Genomic DNA, 18,744 nt, shown 5'->3' with positions numbered 1-18,744 from the left:
ATCTCTCACTTACTTGAGCAATTGGAGATATCAGGAGGACCCCAGTAAGCTAGAGATGTGTTGGCAGGGTCATGGTGACTATAAAACAAACAAACAAAAAAGGTATTGTAAATATTTGGCATACATGACACTATAGCTGACAAAATTGCTTAATAATAAGCTTTAGAATTTCCCTTAATATCTAGGTAAGTTTCATTTGAAGATAAGACTATAATACATTGACATAAAACTCATATTAAAAGTTCTTATTGGAAAAAAAATCAGGTGCATGCATCAGGGAGAGAAAATACTAGCAACAGCCTATTGTAACCTAGGCTACCTCAGGTTACTAAGGTTAAAAGCAGAGTTGGTAACGTGGATCAAGTACTGCTTTAAGAACTTTCCAGATAAAATCTCATTTTTGATTTCACTTAACTCTGTAAAGCAGATTATAATCCACATTTTAGAGATGAAGAAATAGACTGAGCTAAATCAAGGAATTTTCCAAGGTCTCACAGCCAGGAAGAGGTAGAGCTACAATTCAAATCCATGTCCGCAGGGCTCTGAAGCCCCTTTCTTTCCTCTCCACCACGTGTCAAACCAAGCAGTGGGGGCAAAGTATTTCTATGTGGGCAGTTTCAGTGTATGAATTTCCCTGCAAGAAAACTCTAACTGAAGGAGGGTGGAGGGTGAGGAACTAGATCTGACTTGTTATTCGGCGAATCCTCTGCAGTCAACCTGTCTGAGGTTTCCGTTCAATATTTAGGAAAAATCCACACCCTAACAGTCTCCACTAGCAGACTGCCCTAACCTGGATCTTGTCTTTATTCTCTTACTGTCTCTTTCCCCTTCCAACAATAACCACTCCAAAAAGTTAAAAAGACTCAGAATGTCAGATGTATGTTATGAGGCTGTGAGTTTGTTCATCCACACATAAGGTGCTTTGCTCTAGAACCACCCTCTGGTTTCCAAATTGCTCTGTCTTTCTTTGGAGAAGCCTAAATTAGCATGTTTCTTGGAGAGAGAAAGAAAAGGCTTTTCTTGGTAACCTACCTGTCTTGTCTTTACCTCACATGGATTTCACATACACAACAGAGATTCCCGCCCTTCTTTCCAATTAATATACACTGCACGGGAACTACGGTGCAACACCTGTAACCCTGGGAAGGTAGGTTACATGGAATTTGCTGGCAAGAGTCAGGGACTTCCCAGGTGGCACAGTGGATAAGACTCCGCACTTCCAATGCATGAGGCCCAGTTTCGATCCCTGATCAGGGAACTAGATCCCACATGCATGCTGCAACTAAGAGTTCGCATGCCGCAACTAAGGAGGCTGCCTGCCGCATCTAAGGAGCCCACCTGCTGCAACTAAGACAAGGCACAACCAAATAAATAAATAAACTAAATAAATATTAAAAAAAAAGAAAGTATTACCATGTCCGTGAAGCATAGAAGCCCGGCTTCCCTGGACAGGGAGCATTGTATACAGAAGGTTGGATGGCTGGCCATTTATAGCCTTTGGGGTCCTCATCATCATGACATATACCTATGTGAAAATACGAGAAATATTAACCTATTTTTTGAAATTAGAGGTGCAAGATGAGAACAAGACAACAATGTTGGTAATTAGGTATTTATTCCATGCAATACTAAACTACTAGGTTTTTATGTTCAGAATTTGTAAAAGTTTAGAAGTTATGAAAAATAAATGTTAACTACATTTCATATTTTAAATTACGTGTTACAAAACTATCAAATAAAAAAACACACTTATGCAAGTATAAACATGAAACTTATAATATCATTCTAATGTAAATCATTAGTAGATAAAATTAGTAAAACAGAGGTTTATTAAAAAAAAAAACACACTACATAAAATGAAAACTGTCCTGAAAAATTCAAAATGTAATTTAATCTTTTTCAAAGGGGAAAGCCTATAAAACAGCGCCTCAATAGTGCTGTCACTGAGTTGCCAGCATATTTTATGGAAACATTTTCTAGCTGCTCTGAAAGCATATTTCACCTGGAAGTTTGCTGGGGGAATGACAAGAAGACACCTGTAGGCCACACATTGTACACACATGCCTTCATCTTCAAATCATCCCACCTGTTGTTTGAAAACTCTCCAGGCGAGTTTTATGACATAAATCACTCAGATTTTACACTTAAAAAATATCAAAATAAAAGCACTATATCAACAGCAACAACAAAATCTCGTATTTCAGTACTGAAAAATAGTAAGTTACACTAAGACTACTGGCAACCAGTGTTGTAGTCACCAACTGAACATTTAAATAACTTTCCCATTTATATTCTGAGTTTTTTTTCCAATTGGTGGAAATTTTTCTTCATAGACCCACTTGCAGAAGAACAATAAAGTAGAGGATTTAAATTAAGTGGTATAAATTACTTGTCTAAGTAATTCCTCAGCCTCTGAGGACAGAGATAAGGTTGGTCCTCATGAGGCTCCTTTGCCACATACAAACTACCATTCATCAAGCTCCTTCTCTGTGGAGACCCTTTATGTGTGAAAGGGCAGCGTTTGGACTTTGCTCATCCCCAAGAAGCTCTGTTTATTAAATAAGCAAGCATTTTCCCACAGAGGCTCAGAAACTGCTGTTGTTGATGACGATAATGATGATTTGCATTCTTTAACCTCAACGAGTTCCTTATACATCCATCCCTCAGTATTCTCGAGGGACTGGTTCCAGGAAACACCCCCCTCAACACACACACACACACACACACACACACACACACACACACAAGATAACAAAATCCGAGGAAACTCATGTCCCTTGTGTAAAATGGTGTAATATTTGCAATAACCTATGCACATTCTCCTGTATACTTTAAATCATCACTAGAGTACTTATAATAACAAATACTGTGTAAAAGCTATGTAAATAGTTTTAAATATAATGTATATTTCAAGTTTTGATTTCTGGAACTTTCTGAATTTTTTCCCCCAAATATTTATTTATTTTTTTTTTTTGTGGTACTCAGGCCTCTCACTGTTGTGGTCTCTCCCGTTGCAAAGCACAGGCTCCGGACGCGCAGGCTCAGCGGCCATGGCTCATGGGCCTAACCGCTCCACAGCATGTGGGATCTTCCCGGACCAGGGCACGAACCCGTGTCCCCTGCATCGGCAGGCGGACTCTCAACCACTGCACCACCAGGGAAACCCCCCCAAATATTTTTGATCCAAGGTTGGTTGAATCTACAGATGCAGAACCCGTGGAAATGGGGGGCTGACTGTAACTGTGTATGTTGACAAATTAGAGATGGGTGGTTTCTCACAGAAGCAAAGATGCCTGCTTCTTTATTACATTGTGATTCTGGCCTCAGCCATAATCCTGCTCTTAGAGGCTGAGGAATAGCTGCTTCCCCCACTTCAACCTCCTGCATGTGTGTATAAGGAAATGTGTCAAAGCTTCCCTTTCTTTTGAGCTCTACTAATATACCTAATCAACTGTCATCATAACATTAGAATGATAACGTTATTTTTTGTTATCCATATTTTGATCATTTACTTTTCTAAAATATGCCCATCAAGCCTCATTTGTTTATTTATTCAGGTATGTAAGGGTTGAGGGATATGCTGGTTGCTGGGGGGAGGTAGGAAGTGAGGGTGTTAGAAAAATAAGATGTGTTCTCAAGCCAGGGGAAATTCCTGTTTAAAGAAAATGTATGAAGCTGTGGACAGCTTGAAGTGGAGTCTCCAAGACAGTGATATCTATTCGTACATGATGAGGTCAGAAAAGGCTTCATAGAAGAGGTGACTTTGGACTGTCCTTAATACTATATAGTTGATCATCAGGTGGGCAGTGAGAGGAGAGGAGAGAAGTGTGGGCAAAGACAGAGAAAAGAGCACTGCACGTTTGGGGAGGTGCTCGAAGCACCACACCTGTGGCTGGGGTTTAGGATGTGAATGGCATCCAGGTGAGAACTGAATCTAGGTCCAGGATAACTCCCAGATTTCTGGCCTATCCAGCAAAGACGGTGGTATCTTTAATGGAGACAGAGAACATAAGAGAAGAGGATGTTTTATAACACGAAATAGTCTTTTATAAGATTTACCTCATTAGAGATCCCAAATGCACACACACACACACACACACACACACACACACACACACACACTCTTTATTCCTAAAGTTGAAGCCAATTCTGCTCAAGGTTATCTTGGCATTTTGCTCATATTCTTAGTATTTTCATAATAGGTTCCTAAAATAGGGTATAAACTGCCTCTTTCATTCCCTTGGATTCACAGGTATCAAGGTACTACCTTTTATGCTAACCTTGTCACCCATTTGTTAACAATGTCACCAATAGGATGAATTTCATCATCAGAAAAAAATAGCTTTAAATAAGCAAACACACAAAGGAAGAATATTTTTGTTGTTGTTTCAATTAAACCTGGATAGTAGTCACATAAAACACATATTATAAAAATATTAAAGGCACTTACCCAGTCGCCTCACGTTCACTCTGTGTAGCCTCAAGCCCTCATCCAGGGACTCATTATTTCTTAAGAGCTTCTGCTGAATGGTTCTTCCTTCTAAATCAGGATTGTTGGTAGCATTGTAAACTAGAAGGGCCAAAATCACCAACCTAGGAAAACAATTCCGATAGGATTGTTGGTGGTGCTATTGACCAGTTGGTTGTTTTTTGGGTGGAAAAATAGAACATTTGGATATGGTAGTAAGAGGGTGACCATAAAGTGCTGAGACTGAAGAAATATGCCAAGGCACTCAAAGACTTCTGCCACTGCACAAATTATAATGTTAAAAAAAATCTCAATATGAATAGATTGTATAAGATACTGCCTGTATCATCTACCATATCACCCCATTTCTTTTGAGAAATATTTTAAGTAATGTTTTACAGCATACATGCAAGAAAGGCCATATTTGTGGTTAATTCCACATTGTTTCTTTAAAGCAAAAAATAAAGTTTTTCAAGAAAAATTAGAATTTCAACTAATCTGACTAAACTTTTAACTTTTGAAATTATTAAGTGTTATTGTTTACAAATACATTACAATTTCTCCAGAATTGTGATAAATGATTTTCTATCTCCATGAAGTATTTACTAGTACTTTGTACACTGAAAAGTTACAAAATAAGTACTTGAAATTCACTCAGTGATTGGTCAGCATATCACTGAAGAAGTTTATAGACTGCCTGACCCTGCATGTCTTTAAAAAGAAAATATCTCTATGGGAAGCAGAGACATACCCTAAAAGCCCCACCAAAACTTTGGTTCTACTATTTGAAGTAATATAATTTTCTCTTCTATTGTAATCACAGCTGTGGTCAAGAGCAGAAATCAAAAGATGCCCAAGTGAACTCAGTAGAACTGTGTTACTATGAAGTCCTCAGAGGAGAGGCAGTAGCATATTTTATTTATGAAATTCTGTGGGTATCAGTATAAATGAAATAGAGTATTAACATATTTGTGATGCTTAAAAAAAGAAAAATAAGTGAAATATTTGCTATTCAAGGTTAGGTGAAATTTAAAAGTGGCCCTATTTTTTCCCTAACTATCTGTGCTAATCTCAAGGACAACATACTTCACAATTCTCATAATTCACTCTGAAAAGCTATTTATCTCTAAAATCATTTACTGCTTAATGTTCATATATGAGTCATATTTTAGGATGAGACAAACATAGGTGTGAAATATAAGCTGAATTGTGATAGCTTAATAATTTGTTTAACGGCCTATTAAAAAAAAGTATCCCTTGATTAAATTATTGTTGGAAACTAACCTTTGCCACTCCAGTAACTGAGAACTTATAGTTGGGAATATGACCTTTCACTTCCTTTGAATATTGAGAACACAGTACAATGTGGATGGTACTGACCCAAATTCAGCAATTCAAGAACGACCGTGCGTTTTCACAGGTCTTATCTGTGTTGCTTTCCTCTCTCATCCTGGAAACTGAAACTATTTTATGGTTCTGTAAAGTCCAGTTCTATCTGTTGTTACTATCAATTGTTCTTTATTTGAATAAACCAGTCTCTGCAGCTTTGGTTTCCTGTCTGCCTAGGTAATAGAGTATGATAGCATTATCTAAAGCTAGGGTCTGTGTTAAGTGTAACAATCTGATTGAAAGAAAAGGTTGGGAAAAAAGCGTGTGTGAAGACTAGTAGATTGTTGTTTGGACAAAAACTATGAGAGACTATAAAAGTTCATCCATGAACAGAAAAGAAACAGCAAGCAGAAAGAAAGAAATGGAGGTAAAGCCAGTAAGAACAAATTTTAAAGCAATGCCGGAGTTCATACCAAAGAAAAACAAAATGTGTGGATTTTCCCATATACATTGTCTAAGTTCATTCTCCCTATAATTTTCTGTAAAATTACCCATTGGTTTGACAGACAGGAAACTGAGATTCCATGAACTTAAATGCTTTTTGAACAAGAGTCTCTAAGGTGCTGACACATATTCACGATGGCTGATTTTAGTATTGTCAGGCAGTAGAGGAGTCACTTCAAGTGGGACTGCAGCATGGCAGCACAAAGTCAAAAATCCCGGCTTTTCATATTGGTTGGTTGATCTTGGGCGATTCACTGGGTCTTAGTTTTGTCACTGGTTGAGAGGGCAGGATGCTACCTGCCTTATCTATGTCAGGGAGTAATTGGGAGAGGGAATCCAATGAGCCAGTGAATGTGACAGTGCTTGGAATCATAAAGTGCTGTGCAAATGTAAGGAGACACTGCGATGAAGCTTACAATGAGGATGAGGATGATGATTATGCTTCCAAGAAGCATTGGTTTAATATATTTATACTTCTGAGAAATATGCTATTTGGCTCTTCTTATAAAATTGCACTGTTAGAATCTGAGTTGGAGCCCTCTGCAGAGGGTATACCATTGGGGATACCCTGAACTAGGGCTGCCACAACTGCAAGACAAAGTGTCCAGCAAAGCGATCCAGATAATTGCTGGATCCATTATTCAAGGCTCAATATGATCTAGCAGTAAGGTTTGGAAAAAAGAAATTATTTGCCTAAATAGAGGAGAAAAGTCCTGTTACCATCAAGAATACAGTGTTAAAATACATTAAATACATTATTTGTTCTTTAGATCACAAAGGAAAAGGAACAATTCCAGAAAATAAAAAACAACTTTCCCTAACCAGGTGGCCCAATCCAGTCTGTTGAATACTTACAGAAATAAGTTTGAAATATAATCTTAAAGACGTGTTTTTCTAATGCCGAATAGAAAAAGAAAAAAAATAAGAAAACTCTCTAGTCAACTCTCATATGAAATTTTATTACTAGCTTCTCATAGTAAGAATGTATCACCTGAAAAGAGATGTATTCCATCATTATAGTTGTAAATACATAATATTAATTCAGTCAATTGAAACTGAGTAAGAGATGTGAACTTTTGCTTTTCAACTAATATTTTTATTCTGTGGAGATGCAATATATCACCTGAACATAACTACATTTATTTCATGTAGGAGTTTACATTATTTTTTAAGAACAGTTGGCCTTTAAATGCCAACTATTACATATGGTGAACATATCCATTAAATTACCTGCCTGCATAAGTCATGACCTTGATATAAATTTAAAAATGAAGACTTCAGAAAATTAGCCAATGGCTTTGAATGTTGAAAATATTTCAGCATCTATCACCCATATTATTAGATGCTATTGTACATAAGTACCTTACTTGAAATAACACTATAATTATTTTCTTTCTTTGAAGGTCTCTGAAATTTCAAATAAGAGGTAATTGGTTATCATAAACTGGAAATACTAAAACTAACAAATGTTCTACTTCTGAATTATTTTTTATCAGATGTACATTTCTACCCAGTCTGCTATATTACAGTTTTAACTACAGGAAAAAAAAAGAAGACTGTCCACTAGAGATAAAGACATAATTTAAATGTGCCACTGGATTGAAATGTTTCTCTCCTACTGCACTGATTTCATTTCTCTACCAGACAGTCAAAGCAGAGAGCAAGAGAAAGATGTTACATTTTCTGCAAGACGTTGCCAGCGTTACCTTTGATCATTCACAATGCTTCTCCTCACTTTAATCTTGTCCTCTCCAGTGCTCAGGTGAAAACTAAAAATACAAATAAGTACATTCATTATCAGCTTCATCTGCTGTACGATCAACAACAAAATTTGAGGACGTGAGAGAAAGAGGCAGAAAGGACATTCTAAGTCAGTGTTTGCAAATGTGTGTTCTGAGGTCTTAGTTCTTTCATATGCCTGAGACGAAACAGCTCCATGGTCAAATAAAGCTTGACAGCTACGTGCCTGCTCTCTCTCTCTCTAAGATTCATGATGCATATCAGTACACGAAAGAACCTGAGATGCTTGGATATACAGAAACTTGCTTCAGTTTGTTTAATAATTTAGCTCCTGAACTAATTTGACTTTTTGATCCCTTTTTCTGTGTTATTACATCTCTTAGGTTCACAGAAAACATGTTTAGGGTTCATCAAATACACTTTAGAAACTAATTTAAGTATAAAACTGTAAAAACAAGGTGCAGAGGAAGACAGGTGAATGACAATATCTGCTAGAGATTCAGTGGAGTGTTTAAATAGAAGATTAGTGAAAGATAATTTTGAAAGGCCAAGTTGCAATCAGACTGTAGATGTCTTATCTTGCAGAAAAATCGTCTCCAAACTGGGGTGCATGCAACCCAGGGGGTGCTCTAGATGATCTACTGGGGTATGAGAAGCAAGTAACAGAACTTCCATTTATATTTATTTATCCTCTCAGTTTATGATACATTATAACATAATATATTGGTTAAGTAATATACACACATGCATATATACAATTTATTTAAAATCACAAATATATTTTGGAAGTACAAACTACATTCTAAAAAATGATTGGGATCTACAATCAAAATTTTTAAAACCATTGCTGCATCACTGAAGCTTTTTGTGCAAAGAAATGATATAATATAGAGTTGTTTTAGAAAGATTATGAATATGGTGTGTGTGTATGTCTGTACTTACATGTATGTGTGTGCAGGAATAACCAGAGAGAGAGGGGGAGAGAGAGAGGGAGACAGAAGTATTAAATTAGACACTACTTTTTATTTCTCAATTTATTCTGTCATTTACCTGATATTAACCACATAAACAGTATAGTTCCAATTCTGGAAGGTTGAATTGAGCTGAAAATACAATAGAAAAGGATAAGTTTGAGTAATACTTTTAAATAATTTTTTAAAAAACTTAAATCCAGTTTCTTCTCTCCCATAAAGTGTTACTGAAATAAGACCCTGGGAAAATTCCGAAGAGCTAGAGCAGTGAAAGAAAGTACAGATAACAGTTACTAGATCACTGTATGCCAAGAACCTTACAAATGTTATTTCCTTCATTCTCACAACAACTAATGAGATAGGTATTATCTGCACTGTCCTCCCACCCACTACACAAAGAAACTGAGCTTCACAGAGACGAAATAACTTGACCAAGCTGCAACTAAGAAGTAGCAGATCCCAGATTGGAACCCAAGTCTTGTCTGTCTGCAAACCCTATACGTTCGTCTCCAGCCCCTATTATAAAGGGCTTTCTCTGTAATGGGCCTTCAAATTAGCTGTAACACTGAAAACTTAGCTGCAATAGGGTACACAGGGAAGATGAGCACAATACACACCTTCCATACTCTTCATTCAACAATCACTGAAATGCATTAACATGTTTTTCTAGCAATTACCATGTCAGAAGAATATTAGTAGTAAGAAAAATTATAAGTTAACAATATAAACCTTTAAAAAAACAAAAAAGTTCAACATTATGGGGAACTGTGTTATAATTGTTATGTGGTCATTTAAAAATTTTTATGGGTCTCAGCACCAGACTTTTTAATGAAGCAATGGATTCCTCTCAGTATAAATAAAAACCTCCCATATGCATTGTCTAACACAATCACAGACCACCATTTCTTTACTGACACTAAATTCTCTTACTTATATATCTCCTCCAAAGAGTTTTTTAGGTCTTGTTTCATACACACGTTTAGCCTTCCTTGTAAGCATTTTTAAAATGAATGTAAATTCTAGGAAATTCTGGCAAGAAGTATTAAATTATTTTTAAATTATAAATAGTAATAATATGAAACAGTATGAAATAGTAATAATATGAAACAATAATATGAAATAGTAATAATATGAAATATATTTTCCTGTTTCCAAATACCTGCTCTGGTATCTTACACCTTAAGGGAAAAGTGTCCATTAAAGTTTAGCTTCAGATAAAAATGATGTTATGTTGAAAACCATGCATGAAATAAATATAAATGTAAAATTATACCTTGTCTAAAGCACAAACTTTCCAATGAATGCTAATTTACAGAATTAATAATATTAGAAGTGGTTCCTTTGAGAATAAAAATAAAGAATTTTATATTTTGACTAACACAGCATTGTAAATCAACTATACTTCAATAAAATAAATTTAAAAAATAGAAGTTTTATCTTTTGAAAACATTCTGACTTTAAAAAAGCAGAGAGAAGAATGCTGGAAAGAAAACAAGATGCAAGATTATACTCATTCAGTAAAGCCCTTTCTTGCCTTTAAAAATAAGACTATGTTTTCCTACCATTCTTCAAATATCTATCTATATCAATATCTATCTACATATAAACATATATATGTATGTATAAAGTATTATCACCACTACCTCTTATTGTATGGTTTAACTTTCTTTTCCTACCAAGGACACACTTATTAGACAGCTACCATGTACGAAAACCCATTTTTCTTACTTCAGAATGTATACCCAAATGACAAATGACTTTTTTCACAAAAATTGTCTGTAGTAGTACATAAAAACAGTACATGGTCTCACAGTATGCTGTAGATAGGAAATAAAATAATAGAAAAAATAGAAACCTATGGAAAGTTAAATTTTTGATATTATTATAGAGAAGAAAATTTTTTTAACCCTTAGGCTGTATTTGTAAGAAAAATAAGAAAATAAAATGCTTAGGGTTTTTTTAACTGGAAATTACCAAAATTTTAACCAATAGAATGCTGGTTAAATAAATTATAACCCAAATATCCATCAGCAGAAAACTTGTTAAATAAATGACTAGAGAGCCACATAATGGAATATTGTACCCTGTTTTTTTAAAAAACGATAAGGACGGTCTCTGTGTACTGATACTGCAAATCTGGCAATAACAAAAATAAGTACAGTGTGGAATGGTGTGTGCAATATGCTACGTTTAATATAAAAAGGAAAGAAAAAGGATGTATAGTCATTTTCTTTTACAGTCACAAACAAATTCTTGAAAAACCCAAGAAAAACTAACAGTGATTTCTATGCAGACAGGTTGGCCTCCAGGCAGATGAGTGTCAAGGATGGTGAAAGATATTCATGATATATCTTTTTATATTTAGTGGTTTTTGAATCAAACACTCAATTAAATAAAAAAATAAGAAATGTATTTTTAAAAACAGTGCTGAACAAATGAATGAATTCACTGCTTGTTCCAGCCAACACCTGAAGATAGGGCCCATCTCCCAGTCTCTGTGGGAGGATAGGAGCCTAACTTCGATAGGCACCAGTTAGCAACCCCAGAAGGGCTTCTTATGGACCAACCACCCCTCCCACTTTTTTGTAATTTTTCACTTTCCTGACTCTGTTCAAGTCCCTACCATTCCTCCTCCCTCCACCCTCACTGTTCCTTTAAAACCCCCAGTCACCTCTGCACAAATCAGAATGGGGCTCAGCACGTTCTCCTACTGTCAGTGGTTACTGAATAAAACCTGCTTTCACTGCTTTAAAAAAAAACAGAACAGGGCTTCCCTGGTGGCGCAGTGGTTGAGAGTCCGCCTGCCGATGCAGGGGACACAGGTTCGTGCCCCAGTCCGGGAAGATCCCACATGCCGCGGAGCGGCTGGGCCTGTGAGCCATGGCCGTTGAACCTGTGCGTCCGGAGCCTGTCCTCCGCAACGGGAGAGGCCACAACAGAGAGAGGCCCGCACACCGCAAAATAAAATAAAATAAAAAATAAATAAATAAAACAGAACAAAAACAAAGTGCTGAAAATGTATGGATATAACAGTAAATAAACATACCTCTCAAAACACTTTTCCATTTGTGAGGCACCTTTCTTATTTGACATAATAGTCTATTAGGCTCTTTCTTGTCATTCAAATGTATCTCTCTTTCTATTCAAAAGTGCAATATCTCACTTACATATCTATACATACATTTATAATGAATAGTATCTATGTTTCAGTATGATCTGTGGATTCAGTTAGACAGTAGAGTCTTTTCCAGATTTCCAGAGATTAAAGTCTTAAAGCCAATAAAGAAATTTTACAATTCACTTACCCATTCGGCCACCTTGCTCTGTACTTTTACCTCGGGGTGATGAAGGATGTTTTGAATCTCTATGAAAATTCTATAAATAATTCCATCTGTCCATTGGAAATAAGATTTAGTCCATTAATTATATTTTACAGTCATATACTTATCAACTTACACTTACAAGGACATGATTTCATACAACTTAAAAGAAACGCCTTCTACATAGGTACAGAAAATTTACAAGATATTTTAACTTCATTCTCATTGACCTTTGCAACTTTTTAGAAATAGTTATCATTTAGTTTACTCTTATGAAGTCATTGCTTCTAAATTATCACCTGCATATGTTTCTTCATATTTTTTAATTCTATAGAATTCTATCTCCTGTATGTAAAATGGTGATTTTTCAGGTACAATTTGATTTGTTGTAACAAAAAATTATCCTTTTTTTCTATATTACGAAGAATGATAGTTTGGAATGTGAAAACTTGAGTAAGATGATGGGCAGAACTTAATTTGGAAAAGAACAGGCATCACATATTTTTGGCCCACAGTCCCTTATCCTCTCTGTCCTCTTTCCCCTCTTCACTAAAGCAATTACTTCCATTAAGTTATTGGGTTGTATTTCACCAGATTTTTTATCAAAATTCTATAAATGTCGTCATTTGTATCAAGTAAAGGGGGAAAAAAGAAAGAATATTTGCAGATGGAATTTTAACTGGACTCACTTGCTTTTAAAAGAAAATCCTATGTCAGAAGGAGGTTCAGGTTTTTTTTGGGGGGGTGGCAGGGTGCAATCTTTAAAGTAGTCTGCCATATATATATATTTTAAAAATGAAAATCAAACTGACCAGCCAGGGTTTGCTAAATCTCTCTCTATGTGTGTTATAGGGTACCTTACTAAAAGTAGCTAATGAGAAAAAAAATCTTTTTAAAAATGGTAGGTTATATACAGAAAAAAATATTGATTCTTCATTATTGTCAATCAATCATCTACCTTCATGCTTACAAACATGAGAAAAATATGCATAGAAAATGTAAAAGTATATAATTAAAACAATGGGAAATAGATTTAATGAAGATTTGGGGGAGGCAGTAGATAAAAGTACAAAAGTATGCCTCTGGGAACTCCCAAATCTACCAAAATGCAAATTCCAGTCATACTCCTAAAAGAATGTTTTTCCACTACAGGGGTCAGAAACTCATGCTAAAATAAATTGCCGCTTCCAGGTATAATAATATAAATCTATGAAATTGGTACAAGTCCAAGGATATTTAGTTTAATTTATGCATACTATTATTCCAGCTTCTAAAACTCTTCAGGTATTTTAATGATCCTGACCTCAGGGTCCTTTAAAAAATATTCTGAATGAAAAATAATTCCAGGAGTATATTTAAAATAAATGATAATAATTCAGACCAAAAAACAAAAAAAAAACCTTTTTACACTGTAGCTCTCATCATATCAAACCATGGACATTCTGAATGAACGAGAGGAAATTCAAGTTGCAGAAGTCCAGGATTCTATATTGATGTCAGGATCTGAGGGCTATTTTGGGCATGTTCCCGGGTGCCAATAAAGTAAGTGACAAGCTACCACTAGATGGAGACCTAAAGCATGTGTTTATGTTAGGAGCTGTATTCCTTCCCTCTCAGGAGAATCCTGCAAAATACTAAAAATCAGTATTTTTAATCATTCACATTTCTGAAATTTTATGGAAGCATCCAAACGCTTAAGATGTTTTTCTTTAAATTTAAAATATTTCCACACTTTTTTCCCAATTCAGTTTTTATAAATAAGAAAGACATTACATATCAGAGTCAGCCTAAATCAGTTTATAAATATATGACTCTCTCTAGAGTCACACTGCTTATGCTAAATAAAATATGTGAATACACCAGAGAACCTACTCCTAAGTGTTAGAGATTCTCCGGTTCTGTGGATCGTTTTCCAGTAGTCTCTCTTCAGAAGCCTCAGAATGAGGTATATATATATTTATATATATATATATATTTAGCAAAAATTATTCAATAGTGTCTACTGGTTACACTTATTTAAACTTTTTGGATAATGTAGTCAACAAGTAATCCTAGGAAATGTCCAAGAATGAACTGTCAAAGCAAGATAAAATGTCCACTGGAGGGGACATTTTGGACCGCAGTGAAATAATTCTCTCAAGCATTGACATTACAGAGAACGCACAACTAAGATACACTGATGCAGGCTTTTCCCTGTCCTCCTGGTAGTCAAGTTGCCTTCTCCTATAGATGTAACAACTCACATTGTGTCTCAGTAGAAAAGCTATTCACAAATCTTCATATGTTCCAGACACTTCAAAAGATGTATTGTCCTAATAATGACATCCAAGCCTGAAGAATTTGTGATAGACTTTTTTCCAATTAGATAACTCGTCCAGCCTCACAAAACTTCAAAGTAGAAACCATTGCTTGCCATAACAGATGTGGTATCAAAACATGTTCCTGTCTGTAGATCTTTCTCCAATTATCTTTCCCCTTTTTTATCTTCTTAACACTCTCCTGAGAGTTTCTTAAAAGATATAGAAATGACAGACACTACTTCATTCTCCATTCAAGGGTATGAAATATAGGTTTGAAAAGGTAGGCTTTAAAATATACATTTGAAAAGATAAATGTTAAAGTATAAACCAAATGTTATTTTAGATTCAAGATTATTTCTTTGAACTGGTGATGTGGCAATTATAGTATGACAGTGGCATTTATAATATGACTGGAGTCCTGTTCATCCTACACACATGATTTCTTTAAGATCCTTGGCCTATAAAGCTAGATTGATTGTTGGGTGCACACAAATATCCTGAGAGTGAATTTTTTTGAGTAGTCAAACGTATGGGAGGAACTAGAAGCAATGATACAATTTGCACTTGTAAGTTAGGTTTTTAGAACAATAATAAGGACTAACAAAGTTAGTTCCTTACTTGGATGGCTTGTGCTAACCTCACAGAAGTCTAATATTCAGCAGCAGGACAGTGATGTTTCAAGCATAGAACATATGATTTGGAATGGAAACAATGATTAGTCCAAGAGCTTTTCTTGGGAATGTAATGCAGAAGGCACTAAGGTTATTTGTAGGAATACCTAGATTATCTCTCATATACTGAAATATGTGTTTATGAAAAGTAGCTTAGAAGATAAGATTTTCTTAGTATATAATCTGAAGTATCAGATAAAAATCCTATTGAAAAATAACAAAAAGAACTTTACACAGGGGGATAGGAACATTTTACAAAAGCCAGGAAGATAAATTTGATTGATATACTGAAAAAATATGTCTGATTGCCAAACAATCTCAATCCCTCTCCCTCTGACACCAGCATATCATGATTGACGAACTCAGTAAATCTCTTTAATAGTCCAGAGTTTAAAGGACTAGATAAGGTAGATAACAGATTTGATAGCTGTATATCTTTCTTACAGTGAACAAAACAGGGTTCCCTAATATATCAGATCGTAGGCCTGAGAATGTTTATTACATCAGTTTCCCAAGGAGTAAGAAAAATATATTTGAAACTGTTGACAGTATGTGAATAAGCTTAGGTAGTCTAGGACATGACACTAAATCCCATTTATTCACAAGGTAAACAAGTAATTCTCTTTTCAATTATTTCAAATTTGACTATACCAAAGAAAAAACATCTTAATTACAGTGTGTCTCTAACCCTTTGTTACCCTCTCTTTTTAAAAAGATAATGAAGGCTTTAGGTGCTGAGATGTGAGAAGGCAATAGGATATAGAGAGAATTCAACAGCATTGTTTTCATTACATTTATTTTCACTTTTCACTTCTATTTTAAAACAAGTAGTACTGGTTTCATTTTACAACAGTGATATTAATTTATTTATATGAATATAAATGTTTAAGTAAAAAAGTGAGTCAATTTAGGGGGAAAAACTATTAAATAAATAGTAGAGGTGGTTCAAGGATGTGGTAAAATTGTTCAGATGGTACATCAATTTGAGTACACCATTCTGAGACTTGCTACTACATGACTTTCAAATATTTTTAAATATTTTTAAGTGCTAGGATTACATTTTTATCAAGAATGATCTGAATTAGATTTTTTTTTCTTTAAAGTGGCTAAGTCAAACCATTTTAACTGATTCTAACATTTGCTTGCTTTGTTGAAACTCCAGTGAAGGTTATGACGCAGAGAGAGATGGACTGAACAAGGCTCTCTTCAAGAATGTCAGAAATGACATGATTGAGTGAATACAGCTCCACGCCACCAAGTCAAGGACTCTGAAGCATCATGTAAACGTTCTTGGGCAGCAGAGGATGTGCCAGTCCTAGAGGGAGAATGCCACAGAGGCTCTTTGTATGTTCATACAAAGGGTGAAATACTTAGTCAGAATTATAATATTCGCATCTACTGGCTGGGGCCCATGTGAAATATGCACTGGAAATTTCAGCTGCTGTTGCTTTCTTGGGGATTGTTGGAATTTTTGCTCCACCATAAATCTCCTTGGTGTAACTACCAGAATAACCATGAACACTTCCCTGAATCGATGTCTTTATATCCCTAATGAAATTTATATCTACGTTTCATGTAAAATATTCCGTACTTCCAATTTAAATGTCCTTAAATGTACAGGAAGTTGATGTAACCCCCAAAGCCAAAAGAAAAAATGAACTATGTGGGTTTCTTTTCTCTGGGTTTTGGTCCCTGGTGATATATTACAGATGTCTTGGCCTTGCAAGTTAAATGATTGGGGTTGAGAAAATTCCTTTGTTTCTTTTTTTTAATTTATTTAATTTATTTATTTTTGGCTGCTTTGGGTCTTCATTGCTGCCTGTGGGCTTTCTCCAGTTGCAGCGAGCGGGGGTTACTCTTTGCTGTGGTGTGTGGGCTTCTCATTGTGGTGGCTTCTCTTGTTGTGGAGCACAGGCTCTAGGGACATGGGCTTTAGTAATTGTGGCACTCAGGCTCAGTAGTTGTGGCTCGCGGGCCCTAGAGTGCAGGTTCTGTAGCTGTGGCACACAGGCTTAGTTGCTCCGCGACTTGTGGGATCTTTCCGGACCCGGGCTCGAACCCGTGTCCCCTGCATTGGCAGGTGGATTCTTAACCACTGCACCACCAGGGAAGCCCCCTCCTTTGTTTCTAATACCTCATATTTGAGAATACTACTGTGTTTGAAGCAATGGTGTGGTCACCTGATTGGAATTTCTCTTTTTTAGAAGAAACTGAAATCACTTACACTGAATTACCAGAAGGCTATGCGTTGTAGTTAATATAGGTAGCAGATTAAATAATAACTCAATTCACCTGGCATTTCTCCAGTTCATTCCTTATCTTATGTGACTGCTATATTTGCAAGTTACAAATAATATAAACAAAAACATGTATATAGAGAGGGAAAAAACAGAAGGTATTGGCAGTTACTTGAAGTTTTGTCAGTCGAAAATTGATTTATGATTTAATTGATATACAATCACATTCTAACCATTATTCTTCAACAAATAAAAACAGAGAGCAAAGTATTACCATATAAAAATAATTTAACTGTCACAAATGTTTGAACATAAAGTTGGCCTTAGTGAGAAATTAAATTACTAAAATTATTTAGCTTTTTGAGATTATAAAATGCTTTAAAAACTAGTTTCCTTAGAGAATAATCTGACAGAATGTGATGAACATTTTTCTTCTCAGATCTCTAGTATAATGCAAATTAATTCCTTTAATTTAATGCCTTTCTCTTAAAGCTTCCTTTGAAATAAATTTTAGCTAAAAGTGCAGAAGCGTGGCACTAGAAATGTACTCATTCCATTGGTCATTAGAATGGGGAACTCAAAGGAGTCAAGTGATATTTATTTTACTAGTCTTACAAATGTACAAATGTACCAATTGATTCTAACAATAGAAACTTTGTTGGAACATTAGATATTTCCACCCTTAAATACAATTTTTCATCAAGTCAGACATACTACAAGTATAAAAGATAATGATTTCTTACCATTCCTTTGTTTATCAGTTTTATTAGTAACAGGCATGTTAGTGGTGACAGTGGGTGGTGTAGTACTAGGAGAGTTTACAGTAGCTGGTAAGAAAGATGAGAGAGATGTAATTTTGCAAGGAGCACATGAAAGTTAATATGGATGAGCAATCTATGGTTAACGCATGAAAATATATAAAGGAGGAATGGAAACCATTTCTTGCCACTAAACACAAGTCCCAAGGTTATAATGCATAAAATGAAGCAACGCTTTCTATGGCACATTAAGAATCTGTTCCCATGGCCTTTCATGCCATATTGTATGAGAGTCTGGAACCGGCACAAAGGGAGTGGAGAAAGAACATTTAGATTCTAGATCTAGGTTTGCCATCAAGAGGCTGATGACCACACAGTAAATGACTAAACCTTATCCAGAACTCAGTCTGCTAAGTTTGTAAAAAGAAAGGTTAGAGAAGGAAGTC

General features: G+C 35.4%; 1 protein-coding gene across 5 annotated transcripts in view; it reads right to left on the bottom strand.

Annotated features, from left to right (window-relative positions):
* Nucleotides 1–18,744, bottom strand: part of ADGRG6 (adhesion G protein-coupled receptor G6) — a 136,792-nt gene that overhangs the window by 40,324 nt on the left and 77,724 nt on the right. For 3 of the 5 annotated variants that reach the window (XM_073789664.1, XM_019951736.3, XM_019951737.3), the window contains 6 exons: nucleotides 12,318–12,403; nucleotides 9,092–9,144; nucleotides 8,008–8,070; nucleotides 4,451–4,593; nucleotides 1,414–1,525; nucleotides 14–78 (listed from right to left, as the gene is read on the bottom strand). In XM_073789664.1, the coding sequence (XP_073645765.1) occupies nucleotides 14–78; nucleotides 1,414–1,525; nucleotides 4,451–4,593; nucleotides 8,008–8,070; nucleotides 9,092–9,144; nucleotides 12,318–12,403 (522 nt within the window). Of the gene's footprint in view, nucleotides 1–13; nucleotides 79–1,413; nucleotides 1,526–4,450; nucleotides 4,594–8,007; nucleotides 8,071–9,091; nucleotides 9,145–12,317; nucleotides 12,404–18,283; nucleotides 18,368–18,744 lie in introns of all 5 variants that reach the window. The other 2 variants (XM_019951735.3, XM_033867787.2) reach the window with 1 other exon arrangement.

This window comes from Tursiops truncatus, chromosome 12, assembly GCF_011762595.2.
Source record: "Tursiops truncatus isolate mTurTru1 chromosome 12, mTurTru1.mat.Y, whole genome shotgun sequence".
Classification (NCBI taxonomy): Eukaryota; Metazoa; Chordata; class Mammalia; order Artiodactyla; family Delphinidae; genus Tursiops; species Tursiops truncatus.
Note: the sequence above shows the minus strand (reverse complement) of the source record. Positions and strands in the feature narration are given on the sequence as shown.